The sequence below is a fragment of the Nesoenas mayeri genome (assembly GCF_963082525.1).
Source record: "Nesoenas mayeri genome assembly, chromosome: 1".
Classification (NCBI taxonomy): domain Eukaryota; kingdom Metazoa; phylum Chordata; class Aves; order Columbiformes; family Columbidae; genus Nesoenas; species Nesoenas mayeri.
In genome coordinates, this window is record NC_137541.1 from 24,048,740 (window position 1) to 24,071,623 (window position 22,884).

General features: G+C 37.4%; 1 protein-coding gene across 1 annotated transcript in view; it reads left to right on the forward strand.

Annotated features, from left to right (window-relative positions):
* Positions 1-20,736, forward strand: part of WASL (WASP like actin nucleation promoting factor) — a 49,042-nt gene extending 28,306 nt beyond the window's left edge. The window contains exons 4-11 of the mRNA XM_080354626.1: positions 476-572; positions 4,736-4,759; positions 9,214-9,382; positions 12,553-12,595; positions 13,005-13,158; positions 16,404-16,924; positions 18,393-18,501; positions 20,625-20,736. Of these exons, the coding sequence (XP_080210752.1) occupies positions 476-572; positions 4,736-4,759; positions 9,214-9,382; positions 12,553-12,595; positions 13,005-13,158; positions 16,404-16,924; positions 18,393-18,501; positions 20,625-20,686 (1,179 nt within the window). The 3' untranslated portion in view covers positions 20,687-20,736. The remainder of the gene's footprint in view (positions 1-475; positions 573-4,735; positions 4,760-9,213; positions 9,383-12,552; positions 12,596-13,004; positions 13,159-16,403; positions 16,925-18,392; positions 18,502-20,624) is intronic.
* Positions 20,737-22,884: the final 2,148 nt, after the last annotated feature.

Below are 22,884 nucleotides of genomic sequence, written 5' to 3' on the forward strand. Positions count from 1 at the left end.
AACTGAGGTTTTTATTTCATTCTCTAAATTATTTATGAAAATAAAATATTGCCTGTCTTCCTTTAAGCTTTTTAAGCTTATTTATAAAAGAATTTTTCTTGTATCTCAACTAGAAAACTTAATCCACAGGACAAAAGCATAAAATGCAGTACTTTATTTTCAATTCCCTTTCATGGAATTGCATTTTGACTTGCAGATAATGCTTGTGAACTGTCATATATTCTTAAAGCAGAAATTTTCCTCTCCCCGCTTTGATTCCAAGCTACAAGATTTTGCTCAAATTTGTCAGCCATGAGCTCTAGAAACTTGATTAGTAGACAGACATTCCTAAGAAAGAAAGTTTCACTAAGACTTGGTTCTGAATTTGCAGTCATTATTTTTTCTGATAACACCTTCAGAAGGTGTAAGAAGACATTTAAGAAAGGCTTTGAAACATTTTCTTAGTCATGGGTGGGGGAATATTAATGTTTTTCAGACATGTCAAGTTGGTCTTAATTTTGCTAATGAAGAAGAAGCTAAACTATTCCGCAAAACAGTAACAGATTTACTTGGACGACGACAGAGAAAATCTGGTAAATATTCAAATTAATCTTAAATTCAGGCTTGTTTATGTTGTTTGGGGGGAGGCAGGAAGCTATTTCTGTGTCTGAAAGCTGCTGGCAGCACCACTACCATATTTATGTTTAGGAGTAATTGTGTTATTAAAGCTTGCTTTTTTATTGTGCAAAAATAATATTTTTCTGAAATAACTTAATTTGGTGCTCCTTGCTCTAAGTTTCCATGTAAGCTCAGACTTCAGGGTTGTAGTGTTTGAAAGTATAGATCAGGAAGAAGCAAAAATGCTAAGCTGTCAGCAGGAAAACTAGAAATCTTTCTGTAAGCTGTTTTTGCATTTGATTAAACCCTCTTTTAGCTCTGGGCTGTTTATAACTGGTTTGTTTAAATTCAGCCCAAGTGGGTTGTAACAGATTTTACCATATGGTATATTCAGTAGTTTATGTGAATGAGTTTTTGGCATTGGTCCAGCATTTAGTAGAGAAGTATCTTTTATTCAAAACTAGTGAACAGAAGATATGATGTACCTATACTGTCCATAGCAGCACAGCCAGCCTGAAGGACACTACCTTTTTTGCCAGCTGCAAGATGCCTTAGGAACATGGTCCATGTTTTAAAGGGAGCTCAGACTTCCTACAGATCTCGTGTTGATCTTTTTCCAAGGAGCCCATAAACAACTTGCCTGTCTGACAGCAATGTGTCTGTGAAGAATAAGGTGATATAAAACATACGCTGGGAACACATGGATGTGCTCAGGCTTGCTTTAAGCTGTAGCATGGATTTGTGTTCAAGTGACAGGATGCATTTTTGTGGTCCATTCTGGAACTGAATTGCACTAGCAATGCAGAGTAGAGTAATGTAAGGGGAGGAAGCTTTCATCTTGGAGTGCCATCCTTGCAGGTATTCTTGGGAATCTACATGATCTGTATGTGTTCACTTGGATTTTGTTCAGGTATGGTGACTCAGGTGCAGGGCATTTATTCCAGAAGCTTAAATGGCTTCTTTAAGATTCCTTCTGCTCAGAAGTAGAATAAGTTCATAGGGTTTCATGAGAAAAAGTGGATTCATTAAGAAGTGGCATTAGTAATATTTCTTATACTTGTATAAAAGTAGTCTTGCATCAGCTTGCATCTTCCGTTCCTGAAGTTTCACTCTGTTATGTGTCTAAAACACAGCGATATAGTGCGCAGACTTTGCATTATTGGCCATAGCAAACTTTGAAAATAGCAGTTCAGTCAAACCTCCTGTTCACAGGACAGAGCTTGACCTCTGTCCTTCCTTATAGGCTAATATCTTGGTTTGTGTGCCCAAGTTCATGTTGTAGGATAAGCTTAGTCCATACATTGTGTTCTAACAAACAGCTCACCTTTGCCAAATGCTTACAACTTCAAGACAACTTGAGTTAAAAACAAAACAAAAAACCTACAAGTTTGGTTTTTTTGCTTGTTAAGAGCTGCAAAATGAGAATTGAAAACAGTAATGAGATTACTTAGTCAATCCACCAGATGGAGTTCTGTATTTGTCATCGATGTGACTGTATCTAATATTGCTTTTAAAATCATGGGCTTTGCAGTTGCCCAAGTCAAAGCTGATTTGCTGGTGGTGTTTATTTATTTATACATGCTTATATAAAACATATATTGATTTATGCATAAATTTATAGATAATATAAACGATATATGAAAGTTGTATCTTATTTATAATGTATATATAAATTGTGTGTGTGTGTTCTAATGCGTCTTAACCTCTCAAAACAGCGGAAATAGTCTGGTAGTTTTGATGCTTCTCTCTTTTAATGGGATCTTTACTCCCATGGCTTCCAAAATATGTGCCATTTCTTAGCAATGACGACTGACATGCTTTCAACTGAAGGAGTACTCCACGTGATTACTTAGCAGCCTGTTTTACTGTTCAGGACTTGCTAGGAGACTTCTCCAGGAGTCTTATGGAAAGCTTATGTTGTTGGAAGGTAGCAAGAACAGCAGTTCTGGCTCTCAAAACTATGTTGTGGTGCCAAGACTAGTGCACAAAATATTGTCTGACAGCTGCAAGAGGAGGCAATGGTACTCTGCTCTTCCTCACTCAGCGTGAAATGCACTCTAGCATACAGACAATTCCTGAGTAAATGCATCTGGAGTTCCAGAGAGGTGAAAGTTTGACTCTGAATGAGGAATGTACAAAAGCTTGTAAATGTACAGGTTATCCAATGGAACAGAATAAGGGAGAAAGGCAGAGAAATAATTGTTGATGTGTTGTCTTAATCTTTTTAATATCAGACTGGTTTTCATCTAGCTAAATTCTCATTTAATAATTTGCTTTTAAAGTCAATTAAATTCTTAATCTTAGGTTAGGGAAAAATTACTATAATTAGTTAATTTCTTTGGTAGATTTATTTAAATAATCTCTCCTTAAGCCTATGCCAAATAGTGCCCCAGGTAAACAGGGTAAACACAATGTTTCTCTTTTCAATATTTATCAGTGTAGTACATTCTCACTTCGGGTATTCTTGCATGTAGGTACCATTAGTTTTTATTTTATTATCTTGCCTCAGAAATGTCAGTGTGTACACACACATGTGTCCTTTCCACATACTGAGCACTCAGTTTCTTGACTAATTTTTATGGACCACTCATGGGTGGGAGCTCTGTTAGCCCTCTCTGAAGCTGCTTTTTTCCTCCACAAGCTTTTAGCTCCCGATGCGCTTCCTAACACACTTCATAAACTTCAAGCTGGATACTTAATATAGAGAACTTTTTTTCTGCATCTTTGGCCACAGCTTTTGTTTTTGCTGCCTGAGAGGTGGGCATCTCTGAAGTGCTCAGATTGCATTGGATTCAAGTCTCAGCGGAGATCCTTCTTGTTTCCAGGAATACTTACCAAAGGGACCTCTGTTTTCTGGACATAGGCAGCTGGTGAGGTTGATCTGTTTTGGATCAATAGGCATCTCCATTTTCAAAAAAGGAGAAATCTGCCACTATCCAGTTAGGTCAGCTGCAGTTCAGAACAGGAGTTCCTATTTTCTAGTCAGCAGTGGGAACCACAGGAAAACAGGTCTAGTATCTTTGGGCCATAAATTAACCTTTTATATACCTAGCAAAATTACAGGAAGTGTTTAAAACATCTTGCTTTGTTTTCCACTACCTTTTCTCTTGAACTCTTTTTTCTAATGGAAATCGTAATGGATTCCCATGATTTGGCCCAGTGCCACTTAACACTTCTATGAATACCTTGCTGAAAAGTGAAGTGTCTCTTACAAATTCTTATTGCAAAACTCTTGAAAGTCTATTAGGTTTCAGATACTCCAGATCTTAAAGGGAGGGATGTACAGCTTTGACTATAGAGCCATGGTTTTTTGATGTGATGAGATGGCAAACTGTTTGCCCATATGGATACTGCTAAATGAGAAATTCTCGAGTGTGTGTGTGTAGGTACACAAATAGTGTAGTGTGTGTGTAGGTACACAATTACTGGGGGTTTTGAAGGATGCTTGCAGGGCAGGTAAATCTGGTGGCTAGGAATTAATAGTAAGGGAAATCTTTAAAGGAGAATTTACTGTTGTAGGCTGAGAGTACTGAGGTGTGAAATGTTTACAACTGCATTTTTAACTATCAAGCCAAATTCTTCATGGTCTGTGAAACAGTTTGCCGTTGTGAAGAGAGTATCAGATTAGTGCTAAGGAACTTCTAGTTCTGTTCCACATTATTCAGTTACCTGTTGGATAACATAGGGAATTGTCTTGCCCTTCTGTGTCCTGTTTTCTTCACATAAAACAAAGGGAGAACAATACTGTATAAAAGTGCTAATTTTATTTCAAATAAAAATCAATAAGCAGTCTCATTCAGTGGAAATCAAAACACATTTCAAAGATCTTGCATTGATAGGTTGTACCAAACCAGCTGCATTTTGAATATTTCACCTTAATTTGAAGTCAAATGTTTTAAACCAACTCAGTACCTATCTTGTTATGTTTATACTTTGTTTACTTACTTGAAACCTGTGCTTATTATCCAAGATTGAGGTTTTTTTGTTCTGTAATGCTTTGTTTCAATTGCACAACAAGTAGGCTTTAAGGGTATTTATTGGTAGATTCTTGAGTTTGAGGTCACTGGAAACTAAAATTTAGATTTATTATTTCCTGTGATACCTGTGAATAAATACGACTTCTTTTTTTTTTTAACAGAAAAAAGACGAGACCCACCAAATGGTAAGCTTCTTGCATGAATCACTGCGTTTTATTTTTTCCTACTACTGTTACTTACTGTTTATGTACAGCTTTGTTTTGGAATTGTTCAGGATGGTCATGAGGTGGCAAAAGCAGTAAACTTATCCTTCAGGCTAATATATTTGTTTGGTTTCTGTTCTATGGCATTTGTTCAGTTTGTAGCTTGAAAGATTTGTGGCTTAGCTGACATTTGTAAAGAATGTTTTTGGAGGAGCATGTTTTGTTGCAAATAGGACAGAGGCCCTTGAGCATCAACTGAGAAGAAAACTTTGTATCTTGCATTTGCTGCTTGGTCTTCAGAATATTCGTGCATAGGATCACTACACAGAAATGAGTGCTGAAATTAAAAGTTAGTTTATTTGTCTAAAGGCAGCCATAATGATGACTGATGTCATAAAACATTCATAAAATTTCTATTTCAATGTATCCAGCTAACTGTGTAACACAGATATTGGCCATATGTTTGTCAGTATGAAACTTTTTTCATGAAGGCTTATTTGAATCTGTTTGCCTCTCAGAAATACATTTTACTGGCATGAAGATATGGATTTCTCTGGAGATCCTCTCAGTAAATTAATGGAAGGAGTCAAAACTAGATATCAATTTGATTTTTAAAAAAGTTACCATCTATTCTAAAAGCAAGTGAAAAATGCCCATCCTTGAGCAAGGGCACAGTTGGCTGATCATCTGAGATCCCCTTAGAGCTTGAGGAGGTAGTCTTAATTTTATACTAACAAAGACATTCAAGCATCTTGGTCAGTGACCAAAACAGGTAATCCTTAACTAATTCTTAATTATGGGAACTACTGATACCTTTTATATCCAAATAAAGCCCCTCCTTACCCACTGCTGTCCCCATGTGGAATGCTTCTCAAAAAAAGTTACTCTTTTTCATAAACATTTTTTGAGGAAGTTTGGACAATCATCACTTTAGACCAGGCATTTTTAGTATCAATTCCTTCAGCTGGGACAGGGTTGTTTAGTTCTGAAACATTCGTAGTAATACCAGCCATTATGATCTTACCAGCTTTTCTGAGCTTTCAGAAGGCTTTAACTGTTTTGCGTCTTGAGTGACATTTGCTCACCTAAACAGTGTATCTCTGATGGCAATATCTGCAGAGCAGCTCAGGAGGAAAGCAGCAGTGGTGATTCTGTAGTGTTACCTAGACTGTTCCTAACATTTAAAGTAGAGGCAAAGGCTACATTTTTATGTAGCCTTTTTTTACATTTTTATGTAGCCTTTGTCTCTACTTTAAATGTTACCAACTGTAACACAAACAATATGTTTGTCTAGATTGCTATCTGTGATTGGAATAGATTTAAGAAAACTAAGCCTGCAAAAACTTTTGTGCTCAAAATAGTCTCCATAATTCATCCTGTAAGACCTCAGGCAACAACTTTTTTTTTTTTTTTTCGAGAAGAATACTGAACTTGCATTCATTGGTCCTGTGCCTCAATCCTGAATATTCTGTGGAAGACATAGGTTTATGCCCATTGTTTCAGGTTATAATCCCTGGTCAAAGCTCTGAACATCCCTGCTCTTTAGTGAGCTGTTTCCCTGGGCCATCCATGTACTCTTTCACAGCCTATCCATTTTCCTTGTCTGATTCTGTCAAATTCTTATAAAATTAGCTGGCCTCTCTGCTGGCAAAGAGTTCACTGTGGTCATGCCCTCTGTAGTCACAGGTGAGACATGGTCAGGGTATGGGTTACAGCCTCAGGGGTTATACTCTGTACAGACTCTGCATTTCAGTATTTGCAATTCAGACTAGAGCAGATACATACTATCAGCATATAACGAGAAAAAAAATGTTGTAGGATCAGCAGGTTTTTGTTCTACTCTACATATGCAGTGAAATTCTATTGGGAACAAAAAAGAAAAGAAACACCTGCTTCTTTTAGTGGGTATAAATGCATAATTACCTTTAAAACTGAAAAACAAGAACAGTCACATTTCTGTATTCACATGATCCATGCTTGAAATGCTGTGAGGAATTTTGGTTATGGGGGCTTGTTTGCTTGGATTTTCTGCATACATTGAAGCTGCATGGAAAAAGCCCTCTGTCTTTTCATATGACATTTTGAATGGTACAGATTTAAGGTTTGTTTTTGGTTTTTCTTTTTTTTTTTTTTTTTTGTAGAATTTCGGGATTAAAATCAAATTGGCATTAACAGTTATGTAAAATGTATTAGTCTGTAATTTCCTGGGATTTGTGTTCTATGCATTTGTAACAGCTAGGTCTCTTTATGCAAATAAAGAAGAGTTATTGTGGTTGAACTGACCTCTTAGTGCAGTTCTGGATGAAATAAGGATTTGTCAGAGAATTAGGTTTTACGGGGATCTTTAAGAACCATGTGGCAGAATTTTGTTTCAGATGTTAACTAGAACAGTTCGCATTTATTGTAGGGCTGTCTGTAGTCTGGGACAGATGCCTAGAGAGGTTCTAAATAAAATATAAAGAATTTATTATAATTAACATTTCAAAATGTTCTGTACTACATTTTCTGGAGCCCCTTCTGAAGATGTCACAGATTCTGGTAACAGTGGATGCTTAGGGCCACTATACTGTCAGGTGCTTCCTAACGATGAGCTCTATATGCCTCTCTCATCCTCATTTATTGAGCTGTCTGCATCTGATGGAGAAGGTGCATGTCTTATGATGGGAAAAATTTTACTGGATATAAATATGGCAGTTCTAGAAGAGTGCAATTCTTTCCAAGGTTCTTTTATCCCTCGTGGACATCTAAGGTCTAAACCTGACGGTAAGAAAAAATTTCATCTTTAAGAGTTTACTGTGATCTCTGGTATGAATTAGCATCAAGGAATAAGTATCAGGCTATCTGTCCTTAGTTTCAGCTCAGCTGAATAAAATTTTATTTGCAAACGGCTGCTGCTTTGTGGTTAAAACCGTGTATGGTTACTTTAGGAATTTACATGCAAAATAGTGTAATTTTATAGAATTTTAGGAATTTCCAGAAGAGTATCAAGGGCTTCCTAGAAGTGCTAAGGTGCATCTTTCTTTTTGAACCTCAGTATATCTTTTGAAACTACAAGTATCGCCGTAATGGTGAGAAAATACAGTAGGTGATTGAAATGAAAATGAACTCCTAGAGTATTTTGGGGTTTGGTTTTGAATCTAATGAAATTAACACTTTTAGATCAAAGCATTTCTGCTTAGTGGAGAACACTTCAGAAAATCTTCCTGCAGTTTCAGTGAAGTTTTAAATCGTGTCCTTTAAGACTCTTACAGTAGTGTAGGGGTTGTCATGTGGCTTCAGATGAGTTTTGCTGTATGCCAGTGTTGTGTTTCTGTTCTTGTTTCTTGTTCTGGCCTGTACTAGGTCCTTCCCACTGAGGTGTTAAACTCCAAATGCCAGCTATGTTATCAATTGTTTCCTTCTTTCTGATTTGGAGTTTTCACTGTGAGATTACATATTATTTTTGCAGGGTTTTTTTTAATGTATGTGTGTGTGTGTATATATATATATATGAAAAATGCATAAACTGCCTCTTAGTATTTAAATTCTACTTTTAGTTATTTATGTCAAGGGTTATCTTCTGTCAAAATTTAAAAAAAGACTGGAAAACATGCCAGGTATTATATATTCATTTGTTAGTATTTTAATACTAAAATGTGAATATTGGCAGGAGTATAATTCAGATGCATTTTAAATAACAAGAGTAGTAATTCAGAATTGTTTAATGAAGAAAAAGGTTTGAGAACATAATTAATAATTTGAGTGTTTAATTTCTATTCCTGGTGCTGTTTTCACTGTCACTGCTCTTCAAGCTTTGTTTTTATTTGGGACTTTATTTTGCAAACCTGTCAAAGAGTAAGAAATAAGAAATCCAGAATAGCCCCATAGATATTGAGATGTACTTGAAGACACTAGTGTGTCCAGAGCAGCCTTCTCAAGTTCTGTGCTGTCCCGGTTCTGTGTGCATTGGCAGAAAGCATTCCTGTATGGGAGCTCTTCAGCAGAGGTTCCTTCTCCTTTCAGATCAGTTTGCCAAGGTGATGGTGTCCTGGGTGTTACCATTGATGGCACTCACATCTTTCATTTTGTCCAGGATTGTAGCTGAGTTGTACCTTAATGTGTCTGTTTCCATGTGTTCTGTGCACCTGAAAGCTTGTTAGTTTAGATTTACTGTCTTTGCCAAGTTTGCAAAAATCAAATTCTAGTGTAGAAAGTTTTTCTGCCATTGCTTTGCTTAAGCATTGTGGTTTTGGGTTTGTTGGTTGGTTGGGGTTTCTTTCTTCAGCAAGTCACTTAATTTCTGTTTCTGACATCCAGAACCCAGACAGATATGTGTGGCATGTAGAACTGTGGCTATGATACAATTGTTTTGCCACTCAAAAAAAAAAATATATTTGTAGGTTAAATATGGCTTTGTTGAAACACAGTAGTAAAAACCCTGTACTTTACCTTCACAGGCCCAAATCTACCAATGGCGACTGTTGATATCAAAAACCCAGAAATTACAACTAACAGATTTTATACTCCCCAAGTCAACAATATTTCGTATACCAAAGAGAAGAAGAAAGGAAAAACTAAAAAGAGAAGACTGACAAAGGCAGATATTGGAACGCCATCTAATTTCCAGTAAGGACTTTTTTCTTGAGTTTGGGTTTGTTCTGTTGGTGGTTGTGGTTTTGGTTTTCTGATTTTTCTTTTTTTTTTTTCTTTTTTTTTCTTTTTTTTTGGGGGGGGGAGGGGGAGGGGGGACGACGGGGGAGTTGTTTGTTGTTTGTTTTGTGGGTGTTGTTGTTTATGGGGTTTTTTGTTTTGTTTTATTTTAAAATGTCTCATTGAAGTGATCAGCTCAGTGCAGACTCATGTTTAGCCTCAGTGGTCCGCTCTTTCACACTGTTATTCTTACAGCTGTGCCTGCTTAGCTGTGCTTCCTTGTACAAACTGCACATGGGTCCTGACTCAACTAAAGAGAAATGATGTAGCCATATTTTTATCTCTAGCTTTCTGTTTACAAACTTGCTTATTCTGGTATATGGGCTAGTACCCATATCTTGTGAATGAAAGTACAGTGTGTATGAATACACCTCCTAGGAATGGGTTGGGTTTTTTCCTAATACCGTTTCTTATGTATCTTCAATCTTTTAGAATAGTTATGATGTATGATTTCAAGTTTTGCTTTCATGAAACTTGGGTTTGGTCAGTTTACTGAATTAACTGTTGTCTTCCTGAACTGTAATTTGGTATTTTAATCTTCTGCCTTTTAAAATAACTGTACTTTATTTGTTAAAGCAACAGGAATTTAAAGAGCTTGAGTTAGTTACTGGAAAGCTCAGTTTCTGTCAAATACTAGAAACCCAGAATGTCTTGTTCTTTTGAACCATTATTTTGCTTTACTTTCACTGATGTGCGTTCCCAGAAAAACTCTCCATAAAAGTAATGCTGGTATTACCAGTTACAGTAATGTTACTGGACAGTGTTCTGAGAGAGTGCTCTGTACAATGGGATAGTGGATAGAAAGTAAAAGGAGAAATGGGCTAAAATGATTCCCTAACCAAACTGTGCTTAGACAATTCGGACATCAACCATGTTCTTTCTGATCTGAGTACCAGTGAAGTCCTGCACTTGTTAATGTCACTTAAAGTGAAAAATGCAAAAAAGAAGGGAAGTAAGAGGGAAAGAAAGAAAGAAAGAAAATCAAATAGTGTTTGATAGCTGATCACTGTTGTAACTCTACTGATGCAGACTTCAGCATATGCAGACTTAATTGCAAATAATGATTTGCCTTAGTGTGTCTCACCTCTGTTCAGAATTTGTAGAAGTAGCGCAGATATAAGATGAATTTGAGACTTGGTTTACAAAGTCTGTCAGGTTCTGACCATTACAAAACACTATGTGCACTCATAAAATATTGAATGAGACCTAGAAAAGCTGAGAATAAGATGATAAAATATTGAATGAAGTTCAAACAAAAAGATATGTCTCCAAATCATTAAATGTAACATTAAATTTTAAATGTTGAACCTTTGCAAAAAAAGATTGGAAGTCTGTTTTTTTTCAGCTTAAGGTCTAGTTAAGTTTCCTGTAGAGTGCAAAGTGTCATTTTACTGTGTAAGACACTTTAATTGCTGGTTTTGTACAAAAGTGTGGGAATTTGTGTTCAGCGCTGTTAGGGAAATATGCCAGTAGGATAACTGGTATGTAACTTGAACTGTGATACTGGTGAAGACAAACTTCGTTGCTGTTTGTTTATGCTGGATCAACTCTGCAATCAGTAGATACAACTTTTAAATGCCTTCTGTTGGACAGGTGTGGAGTTTCGGTGTTCTGAGAAATAAAATAAACTAGACTTAACGTTAGTATAACTTCTGCATGAGTTCTTTTTAATAATGTAAGAGTTGCAGTTTACCTGGTAAATAGGCATTTTAATTGAAAAGACCTCTGTAAACAGTCAGAATACAGTCGATGTGTACAAATAACTTGTTTTATTCTGAAGTATGAAAAATAAATGAGAAGTAATGCTAACACTACTCTATGGAAATTTTAATATCAGTTAAGTACACTAAGCTCTGAATCGTATGCTCACAGCCTGTTAAAAGAGCATCCTGAATTGCACAGATGTGCAGAGATACATGGGTAAGATTGTGTTGGCTGCTAAATTTGTCAGCTTCCCTATGCCAGTTAATACATTACAATGGTATATGAGGGTGTGTATTAGGAAATGCCTGTCTAATTTATGTGAAACAAGCTGTAGCTTAACACCCAGAATTCTGTAACTAATAAAACATCCTATAGTTTGATAATGAAGGGCCTTTAAATATTTAGGCAAAACAGAGGTCTTCCTTTTTTTGCCTTTTCTGTAGCATAGTGTCACTTTTAAACCAGAATTTTTACTTCTTGTCCTTCAAACTAAGTAGTTAACAAATCATACTTATACCAGGACCATCATTGAACTTCAGTAATCACATTAAAAAAACTTATGCTGTTGGTGGTACTGACAGACCCAAGCAGGAATGCAAGGTCTGTTGCACTGTGTACTTTGACAAGCAGAGCCTAGACTGTGTTGGCTACTAATGGTTCACCTGGTATTTTTAAAGCTCTGGAAGTCCAATTCAGAAGACTGCATTGTGTTTCTAGAACTGGTCATTGACAAAAAGAAACCCAAAACATGGAGTTCTGGTGACACGATGGTTCTGTCTCCTAGAGTAAACAGCAGTTGCATGAAGAAGCTTGGAGGGGCCTCAAACTCTTTGCCTTTTTAGCTGATTATAGCATCAAATAAAATAATACTTGAGTAGCCATGTGAAATGGCTACTAGAAGCCTAGGAAGACGGCAGCTGAAAACAGTCCTGACTTTCCTTTGAAAGAAGGCAGTGAATGAGAGAAGGGTGATGAGAGAACAAACAGCGATGTTGGGAGGAGATTTTTCAGCTGCATGATGCTCAAGACTTTGGCAGTAGCTTGAAGTCCAGTTACTATATAAAGGCCAAACTCCTTCCTCAATCTCCTTCTATCACCATCCATGTGCACTACAGGGTGACTGGGAACCTTCATGTTTTGCCATGGACCATAACCTAAGGGGGGAAAAGAACTTCTCCACTTGGTCTTTTTGACAAAAAGTGGGAGTAAAGAAGGTTTTACTATTCCATTCTCAAGTGGGGTGCTGAGAAGCAAGAATTGCTTAGAGTGTTATAAGCCTGGAGGTAGAAGCTGGAAGTAATCTCTAGTTATCTCGGTGTCCTGTTATTTTAGTTAACAAGGTCCTTTTTATGCTGATTAAATGGACTTTTCTGCTCTTTTAGACATATTGGACATGTTGGTTGGGATCCAAACACGGGTTTTGATGTAAGTAATTTTATAAGTTATTTAAGATACTGAATAATTAAAAGTTTAGAGGTTTTTAATGTAAGTTGTGAAGATTTGCATTAAATAAACTTAACTGCACATCAAAATAATTATAAATTGTGATTTTATGATATAATTCAAACCTAGAGAGATGTTGGAGTAGAGGAAATAGGAGAGATTCAAGATTGAGGGGAAAACCTGCAAAACTGAGTTTTTGTGAAAGTTAGTTACCTCTCCTAAAATAGTCCTTTCTGACTGACAATTCAACCCGGAGATGTGTCTTTGGCTTTGCTGTTCCTTTTAACTACACAGTTTGTGTTCATTTGTTTGTTTTTTCTCCCAAAACAAATGATATTTTAAAAAATTATTTTATTTCAAGGTACTTAAAACTAATATATCTGACTTGCAGGTGAACAACTTAGACCCAGAACTGAAAAACCTGTTTGATATGTGTGGAATTTCAGAGGCTCAACTGAAAGACAAAGAAACTTCAAAGGTCATATACGATTTCATTGAAAAAACAGGAGGTGTGGAAGCTGTTAAAAATGAACTGCGCAGACAAGGTGGGGTTCCTTTTATTTCCATATAAAAATTAGTAGGGCGTTTTTAGCCTTAAGTATTAGAGTAGAAGCTCTTGATGATGAGCAATTTTTGATTCTCGTCTCTGAACTTCATGTTACTGCAGTTGCATTGGATTTCACAATGTTTCTGTATACCATACACTATGTTAAATGTTTGTGCGTGATCCATGAGAATTCCCTAACAACTAAGGATCTATCTATGTCAGTTAATTTCCTGTAACAGTCTGACTATAAAGCTATGCAGTATGTTCCATGTAGACTATTTTCAGACTGCATATGTTGCATATTTACTTTATAATCTCAATCTTATAAATAAATTAAAATCTCAGAAGCAATATTGCTGTTTTCAGTTACAGTAGTAGCACATGTCTGGCAGGTGTATGCGTGGTGCCTGTTTACCCTGGCAGCACTGTGTAATGAACCTTGCAACAGCTAGAGGCCTGAAAATTTTATATGAATATTCAAAAACAGGAAAAAAATCCTTTTTTCTAATTTAAAGTAAAAATTGCTAGTTTTGAGTAGGCTTCTGCTGCAAGGAAATTCTCAAAGAAGCCATTTCCTGCCCAACCTTGAAATGTGATCTCAGCTGATGCATTATCTAGTAGAATATGGCAAGTAGGTCTGAAAATTACAGTGCCAAGGTCAAACTTTCAAAAACTTGCCTAGAACACTTTGTAAGAGGAATAGGATATAAGTGCCATTGAAATTATAGCAGTTTGAAACTAGTGAATAATTGTTCAAGTGACTGAAGAGATACAGATTCAGGGTAGAATGACTTGTTACATTTGTTCCTCAGGTCCCCCTCGGTGGAGCGGTATGTATGTGAGCTGGTGTCTAAGCATATGCTTCAAAGTATTCATGCTGCTGTGTGATTTCTTTCCTAGAAAACTTAGTCCATATCTGGTTTACTGCAATAATAAAATATGGTCAGACTTCTTAGTGAAATTGCAAGCAAAATTGCAGTTACGAATTTTTTCATGAGTAAGAAATCTGTGGGTCTTAACTCTTTAAATGCTTGCAGAGTTGTTGATCCCTGACTGTGGACCATAAAATTGGATTAAGAAGACTTGTCTTGGAGTTTTACGACTAGTTTAAAATACCTTAAAAATGCCTGTCTTTTATTACATGTGTGTTAACTTCAAGTTACAGCCACTTGCATGTATGCAATTGAAAGAAAAGCGGCCTTATCTTTAACATGCATGATAAAAATCTGCCTCTGTACCTTTCGATAGAGGTAGATAAAATATTTCCAGTATTTCAGTGGGTTTATCTGCATTTATGTTAATTGATGTGTTGGTTTGATTGCTGTTTGAAGTGTTCTTTCTCAACTGAAACATGTTTTTCTGGGTTTTATTGCAAGAATTTCTGTGCTTACTTATTCAAGCTGCTAGGATGCTGACTAGAGAGTTGCAGACACATTGTTACTTTTTTTCCTGCCCTTTCCCTAGTTTTGGTATTGCTGGTTGTTTTTTGGTTTGTTGTGAGGTTTTTTTGTTTTGGTTTATTTTTTTTTTTAATGGCAGTACCACTAGTAAAAGATTTTACATACTTTTTTTTTTGTTAATAGCCATGTTCAGCTTAATGTGCATTTATAAAAAAATAAAAGAAGTTTTCTTGTTTTGCTTATACCATCTGTTTGGGGAGGGAGAGAGGATGAAGTGGTGGTGCTCCGTCTGTGCTCCTCCTCCTTCATTGCACTCCAGCTGAGTGCAGACAAGCCTTATAAAAACTCCTGAACTATTGCCACAGATTGGCTGTGGCATATCTCTCTATATACCATGCAAATAAAACCTTTCCCCACAGGAAAAGTGAAACCTTGTGTTCAAAATCTACAGCCTCTGGAGCATGACCATGTTATGTATCTTTCCAGTAATACAGAAAAGCTGTCGGTAGTGCCAGCTGAGTAAGTTATATTTGAAAATGCTGGCCTCCAATGGCAGAAAGGGAAACTACAGTCTTGTCAGCCAAAAAGTGGTGGGATTTTATTTATTTTTTTTTTAATCAACAATGGTGGCAGTATGTGTCTTGCAAAATATGTGAAGTTTGAGCAGAGATTCTCCCGTGTCATTCTTTTGAAGGGATGCAAAAGAAAAATGGAGCAGTTTCTGGAACTTAAGAACATAACACATAACTTTAGGAGGGAGCAGGGAAGGAGATACTGAGGCACTAGTGTCTCCTATTTCCTCAAAATCCCTTTTTTTTTCAGAATGTCTCTTCTTTGTTCCAATGCAGGCAGACTGCTTTTTCAGTATGTAATAGGAAGGAGATAATGAGAAAGAGGTAAAGAAGTATCTTCTTGAGTGTAATACAATTTTTATTATCAAAGCACATGAAATCAAATGTGAATTTTCTCAGTTGTGTGACAACACCAATATTATTAAGTAGCTACCATGCAGCAACTGCACAGCTTAAAGTACCGTAAGTCATTAGATGCTTAATGGAAGAGGAAATGAAATGGTGCTATTTAAAATGCCATTAGCAGAGCAGGTCCATTTCAAGGCCACTTCATATAGAAATGATCCTGTGCATTGAGGTAGCCCTGAAGTTGTTTCCTTTCTACAGTCTCTTCCCTTCCATAAAGGTGGTTTTGGAACTAATTTACTGTAAAAGGAACTAAGAGTCAGTTTATGCTGCATCATAATGCTTTGGTAGGTTTTTTTTTTACTAGAAGATGATGCTTTAAAAATATTTGCCTGTATTATTCCCTAATAAAATAATGGATAAATCATACAGTGGTAATTTTGTATTTTACTTCAAGTGTATTTTCTAAAACATCTTTTCTCTTGCCTTCTGTCCTAGCTCAACAAAAGTTTAGGGGATTTTTTTGGGAACTTTTCTGCATTTTTGTCTTGAGAAATTAAAACACTAACTTAAAATACACTTGGATTATGTAGAAAATTGCTACCATAGGACCAAAGCAAAATTAATGACCAAGCTTGCTTTGTAACTTTTAATTGTCTTTTTATGTATTGCACTTGCTTCCTGCAGTGCTGGTTCTGTTACAAAATACACGACAGACCTGGGGGCTATATTCAGTTTGATTGCATTCCTAGAAGCATAACTTATACTTAGCTATATTCAACTTAATCCAGAATTGGTAAAATTTGCACAGGCACAGAGATCCTTGCAAAAAGCAAGGCAAAGCCTTTTTTCTTTTTCTGCTAGTCTTTGAAAGGCGTACGGGTATTGAGTAGTACATAATTGCAAATTGTTTTCTTTCATTTCAGCGCCACCTCCACCACCACCGTGCAGAGGAGGACCCCCTCCACCTCCACCACCACCTCCCCACAGCTCGGGGCCCCCTCCTCCCCCTGCCAGGGGCCGAGGGGCACCGCCACCTCCTCCTTCCAGAGCTCCCACAGCAGCACCTCCACCCCCACCTCCATCTCGCCCTGGTGCCACGGTGCCCCCACCTCCTCCCAACAGGATGTACCCTCCACCACCACCAGTGCACTCGTCATCTGCACCATCTGGCCCTCCTCCACCGCCACCACCACCAGCAAGTGGATCATCTGTTCCTCCACCGCCACCTCCTCCTCCACCCCCTCCTGGTCCTCCTCCACCACCAGGCCTTCCTTCAGAGGTTGATCACCAGCTTCCAGTTCCTGCAGGAAACAAAGCAGCACTCTTGGATCAAATCAGAGAAGGAGCTCAGTTAAAGAAAGTAGAACAGAACAGTCGACCTGTGTCATGCTCAGGAAGAGATGCACTGTTAGACCAGATACGGCAGGGTATCCAGCTGAAATCTGTGAGTAAAAGCAGGTTCTCATCTATGTCCTCTTGGGACTTAGCAATGGCTGCAGTGGGTGTGAACAGTAACTTCTGGGTCGGTTTTGGGCTGGATCATAACTTTTAGAGTATTTGAAGGGATGCTTTAAACGGTAGTACTGAGAAAATCACAGAATCAGAGAATGTTAGGGATTGGAAGGGACCTCAAAAGATCATCTAGTCCAATCCCACCGCCAGAGCAGGAACACCAAGATGAGGTTACACAGGAATGTGTCCAGGCGGGTTTTGAAGGTCTCCAGAGAAGGAGATTCCACAACCCCCCTGGGCAGCCTGTTCCAGTGTCTGTCACCCTCACTGAGAAGAAGTTTCTTCTTATATTTAAGTGGAACCTCCTGTGTTCCAGTTTGTACCCGCTGCCACTTGTCCTATCATTGGTTGTCACAGAGAAGGGCCTGGTTCCATCCTCGTGACACTCACTTTTTACATATTTATAAACATTAATGAGGTCAAATATGCTTAGAATGCATATTTGCTATAGATGAGAACTAGTGCATGAAATTATCCTTGTTTCAACTCACTTCTCACTGTTCAGTAAAGCTTTAAGCATTAATCCTACAGTGATGATACCACAGTATCGTGGCTGTAAAGAACATATGCAAGAACTATGAAAGATTGCTGGTTTCCTGAATACTTTAGTAAAATCATCTGAACAACTGCAGGGGGTGAGTTCAGCAGTAATGGTAGTGGAAGGCAAATGCTGTATTATTACTTAGTAGTATTTTTCTCCATCTTAAAATGGAGCTGTGCTCTGCAAATATTGAGGTTTGTAAGAAGGTGGCTGCCTGTGTCTGGAAAAGTGCCACTCATGAGAGATGTTTCTGGTGTTCCTGCTGCAGCTCAGGCTGTTACCATTACTATTTCTTCTTGAGGTCACTGAATATCTTCAAAATAATTTTGCCTATAGTTAATCTTCTTTTTTTTTTTTGGCCACTCTGCACTTGAAGCTTCTGGTATAAGAAGTGTGAGGGCGTGTTAATATTTATTTGCCATTACAGGTGTACAATATCAAAGTCTATTACTTTCAGAAGGGATTATTGTCCCAAAACAGACCTGGTTAACAAACCCAAACAGGAAAAATTATTTTGTGTATATACCAAGGATAAAATAAATAATGATTATGCAGCCACACAAGTCATGCCTGCACAACCATATTAAGAAGCTTTCCTTTAGCTGAGCACTCACTTCATGATAGTCAGAGCTAAAATATTTAATTTTGAGTATGGACTAACTACAGTTGTGTTATGGCAAAAGAAAAAGGGTTGACTTTTTTATAAATAAAAACTTAGCTTGAGCTAAAGAAACAAACTGCAGTTTCTCTCTTGCCTCTGGCTGAAAATAAACTTCTTAATTTTATAAGGAAGCTTGTCTCAAAATACACAGGTTCTGTTTTGCTAATTGTTTATTTCTAATGTATCCTTTTTTAAAAGGTATCTGATGGTCAGGAGAGTGCACCACCTACACCTGCACCCACCTCAGGAATTGTGGGTGCATTAATGGAAGTTATGCAGAAAAGGAGCAAAGCCATTCATTCTTCAGGTGAATATGATGGAACCTTTCTGACCTCCTGGTGTCAAGTTTTCAAGAGTTAACACTTCTGTTCAACATAAAATATTGTCGGATAAAAGCATGGATTTTGGCATATAGACAGATACAAAATGCTCTAGGCATTTGGAGTCTAGGCAGACCCCTTGCGATGGACTGAATGGTTGGTTCATGCTACTTTGAATTACTGGTGTATAGTAGTTTGCAGTAATACTGAGTTAAAAATTACTAATCAAGGTTAATATCCTTATAAAGATTTTTGGTGAGGTTTTTTTTGTTTGTTTGGTTTTGGTTTTGTTTTTGTTTTTTTTACAGCTGACTTATTTTTAGCCACTAGATTTCACAGAATGTTAGCGATTGGAAGGGACCTCAAAAGGTCATCTAGTCCAATCCCCCTGCCAGAGCAGGAACACCTAGATGAGGTTACACAGGAAGGTGTCCAGGCAGGTCTTGAATGTCTCCAGAGAAGGAGACTCTACAACCTCCCTGGGCAGCCTGTTCCAGTGCTCTGTCACCCTCACTGAGAAGAAGTTTCTTCTCAATTTTAAGTGGAACCTTTTGTGTTCCAGTTTGTAGCCATTACTCCTTGTCCCGTCCTTGGTTGTTACCAAGAAGAGCCTGGCTCCGTCCTCCTGACACTCACCCTTTATATATCTGTAAACATTAATAAGGTCACCCCTCAGTCTCCTCCAAGCTAAAGAGCCCCAGCTCCCTCAGCCTTTCCTCATAAGGGAGGTGCTCCTCTCCTGTAATCATCTTTGTTGCCCTATGCTGGACTCTCTCCAGCAGTTCCCTGTCCTTCTTGAACTGAGGGGCCTGGAACTGGACACAATATTCCAGATGTGGTCTCAGCAGGGCAGAGTAGAGGGGAAGGAGAACCTCTCTTGACCTACTAACCACCCCCCTTGTAATACACTCCAAGATGCCATTGGCCTTCCTGGCCACAAGGGCACAGTGCTGGCTCATGGTCATCCTGCTGTCCACCAAGACCCCTAGGTCCCTTTCCCCTACACTGCTCTCTAACAGGTCATTGCCCAACTTATACTGGAACCTGGGGTTGTTCCTACCCAGATGTAACACTCTACAATTTGTGATGAAATAAGTTATCAAAATATTTTGGAAGGAAGGTTTTTAATGCTTTTTGTCTCTAAAGCCAAAGATCTTGCAAAGATTCATGCTCTTAAAACTGTGGCTTCCAGTGTGCTGTGGATGCCACCTGCTGGATAAAAATCAGATAACTAGTGTTACTTGACTAGTCCTCTACGAGTACTGAATCAACTTTTCATACTTCAGTGCTTGGGAAAAATAAGGTTGTTAGATGATTTGCATTTCTCAAATACTTGCTTGTAATCAAAGCAGTTAGAAGCTGCAGCACAGCTGTTTGGTCACATCTCTTCTGTTTAGGCTTTGATATATTATTGTTCCAGAGCTTGCCTCCATACCAAAACTGCACTTGCAGTCTGTAGACCATTTGACTAAGTGCAATATAGCGTGTTGATTTGCTGCCCTATGTAGTTATTTCCAATTTTGGTACTTTACATAGATTAAATAGCAGAAGAGTGCTTAATACAGCATTTTCCCAGGGAAGGAAATGCTCTTGCCTAACAAATAAGTAGTTTAATTTTAACAGGCTACAATTTTGAAATTAGGATATGTGTAAAAATAGTGGAAGGCTGAATAAAGTTAACAACAAACATTGATGTTGATGATAAACAGAAATCTTGGTATATAGTAAAGCTGGAGAAGCAGTTCTTACATTTCAGAAATCTGCCCTTGAAGTTTAAAACCCAATCTGGAACAAGCTGGCCACTCTCACATTCTCTAAGAAAGAGTAGTAAGTGTTAAATGAGAACTTCTGATTCGTTTTTCTCATAATAGAAAACAAGGCACCTGAGGAAAGGAATGAGAATGGAAAAATATTAGATTTAACTTTCAGACAGTATCAATCTAAACTAAATGTCATGTTTAAGAGTCTTAAAATAGAGTATTCCCAAATGTATTGTCATGTTTTCCTTGAACTGATTGTGCTGTTTTCAGAAAGTTGTGGGATAAATCAGTAACACTTTTGCCATGTTAACTGGTTGCATGCAAGTGACTTGTTTATTTTTGTCTTACAGATGAAGATGAGGATGAAGATGATGAAGAAGACTTTGAGGATGATGACGAATGGGATGATTGATCATATATTATTATATATATATATTTTTTAAGGTGAATGATATACTAAACACTACTTTCTGTCTATGGAATCTGTAAAATTATCATGTAAATGTTCTATCAATTTGCTGTATATTTTTGTTGCCTTTTGCTTTTTTATTAATCTGTGCAATACCTCATTTAATCTGTAAAGGTTTGTCATAATCCTCTACAAAGCTACTCCCTGTTAATGTGTGCAAGTTTACACCTGGATGATCATGTACATGTGAATACTTTCCATTCCATCAATAAGGGAGTTTAAATGTAATATGCGAGACTGACAAAAACCTTAATGTAATTTAGTTATAATGCAAGAAGGAAAACACTATTTTCATACCCTACTTTTTCTGTATCTAAATTTTCTTATTAAAACCTAGTATAGCACTATGTTCTTTAAGTGATGCAGCTCTTAGTTTATTTAGCCCCTTCATTTCAAATGCAATGCTACATGAATGTTACAGCTGGTTTATACTATTGCATGGTTTCAAATACATCACAACGTTGCAGTTCAAATCTTAGCAGTATGCTTTACATAAAACAAAATCATGACAGAAATGCACAGCTAGTTGTGAAGATACCTTGCCCTAGCTGTAGCTCTACTGACTGCTATTGAACAGCAGTAGTCGTTAAATCCTTCAATTAGGGAGTTCTCTATCTGAAGTTAAACAGGGTGGCTTTACTTTGTAATAGTGGCAAAGGCATCTTTGATGCAGATAAGTTGTCTTTTTTCCTTCCCAGCTCTTACTTGCAGAATGAAGAAGTGTAAATTACTGGGGGCTATGCTGGAGGCTGCAAATTGCTACAGTTTGATTTATTTTTAAAATCAATTTTATGTGGTTTTCAGGCTGAAGGGCTGCGTTTAATGCTTGCTTTAATAATGTTTAATTACTTTTTAAAATTTGTAGGACATTGGTGTACTAATAAAGTAAACATAAGTGGTATTACTCTGCAGTCTTTGCGTTATGGTACACAAGAAATGCTGAAACGCCAGTCCTACATCCATGAAGTTGGAAAGCCATTAACTCAGAATATACACTTTGAATAAGTACTGAACTTTATGCAATGTTCTGTCTTTGTGTTGGCTTTAAGACTACGGGTTGTGATGAAGATCAAGAACCCGATTCACAAGAATACTGTTTGAATAAGTGGATGGCAAATGGGATTCTCATTTCACAGCTTGCACATTTATATAAGTTGTACTTTGTAGTGCAGTAAACATTGGCATATCTGCCTATTACAAAATACTAATCTATGCTATGTGGGTATTCAATATCTGCAGCATTAATTACTGTACTTACTGTAACTTTCAGGTAGAAAATCTTTTAAAAAAACACATTATCTGACACAGAATGTTTAGTTAAGTCAGTCATATTTGGAGTGTAGTTAATGCATAGTGTCCTGGGTCTTTGACTGTAGTCAAGCTATCAAACTAAATTTAAGTTATCGGAGTTGTATTGACTGAAACCCAGTGTTGACCTGATCTTGACAGGCTGGACCTGCATGATGCGGCTTGGATTTCTAACCCAGTTATAACCTAGTCTTTAGCGAATTAATTTAGTCATATGAGAAGAAAGGAAAGTTGCTGAAAAGTAGTGGGGGAGGTAAGGTTGTAGTTAAATTATTCAGAGGATGCTAACTTCCTTCCAAGACTAATTTAAGCACATTACTTGAGGAAAATATTTCCAAGTGGTCTCATTGTCTTGCAGTAAGTTTTGCCTTGCCCTCTGCTGCTGGAAACACTTCTGCTCGCTTTGCTGCTGGAATGGCTTGAGTGGTGGATCAAGTGCAAGGGCAGCCTGGGGCAGCTAATGGCAGTGGAATTAAGAACTTGTGTATAGGGAAAATATTTGTATGGCTTTCATATAACTTCTGGCACTGCTCCCTTATTTTTTTATTGCATATAGGGCATTTTAAAATTAAGCAGATGAGGCCTAGAGGTTTTCCTAACATGCTTCTTACTGGGTATGTTTAGCTGTTATGTTCCCAGAATTGGAATTTCTGTAATATAGTTAATAATTAAGCATCACAGCTCAGAATTCAAAATTCTGTTCCAGGTTTTGGAAGCTCTGAAGTTACCTTATTAAATAAAACTTTGATTTGTAGATACTGGCCAAAGAAAGCTTTTGGGTTTTCTATTTCTTTTACTTCATACGAATAGTACACTCACGTTCTGTGGTGTCC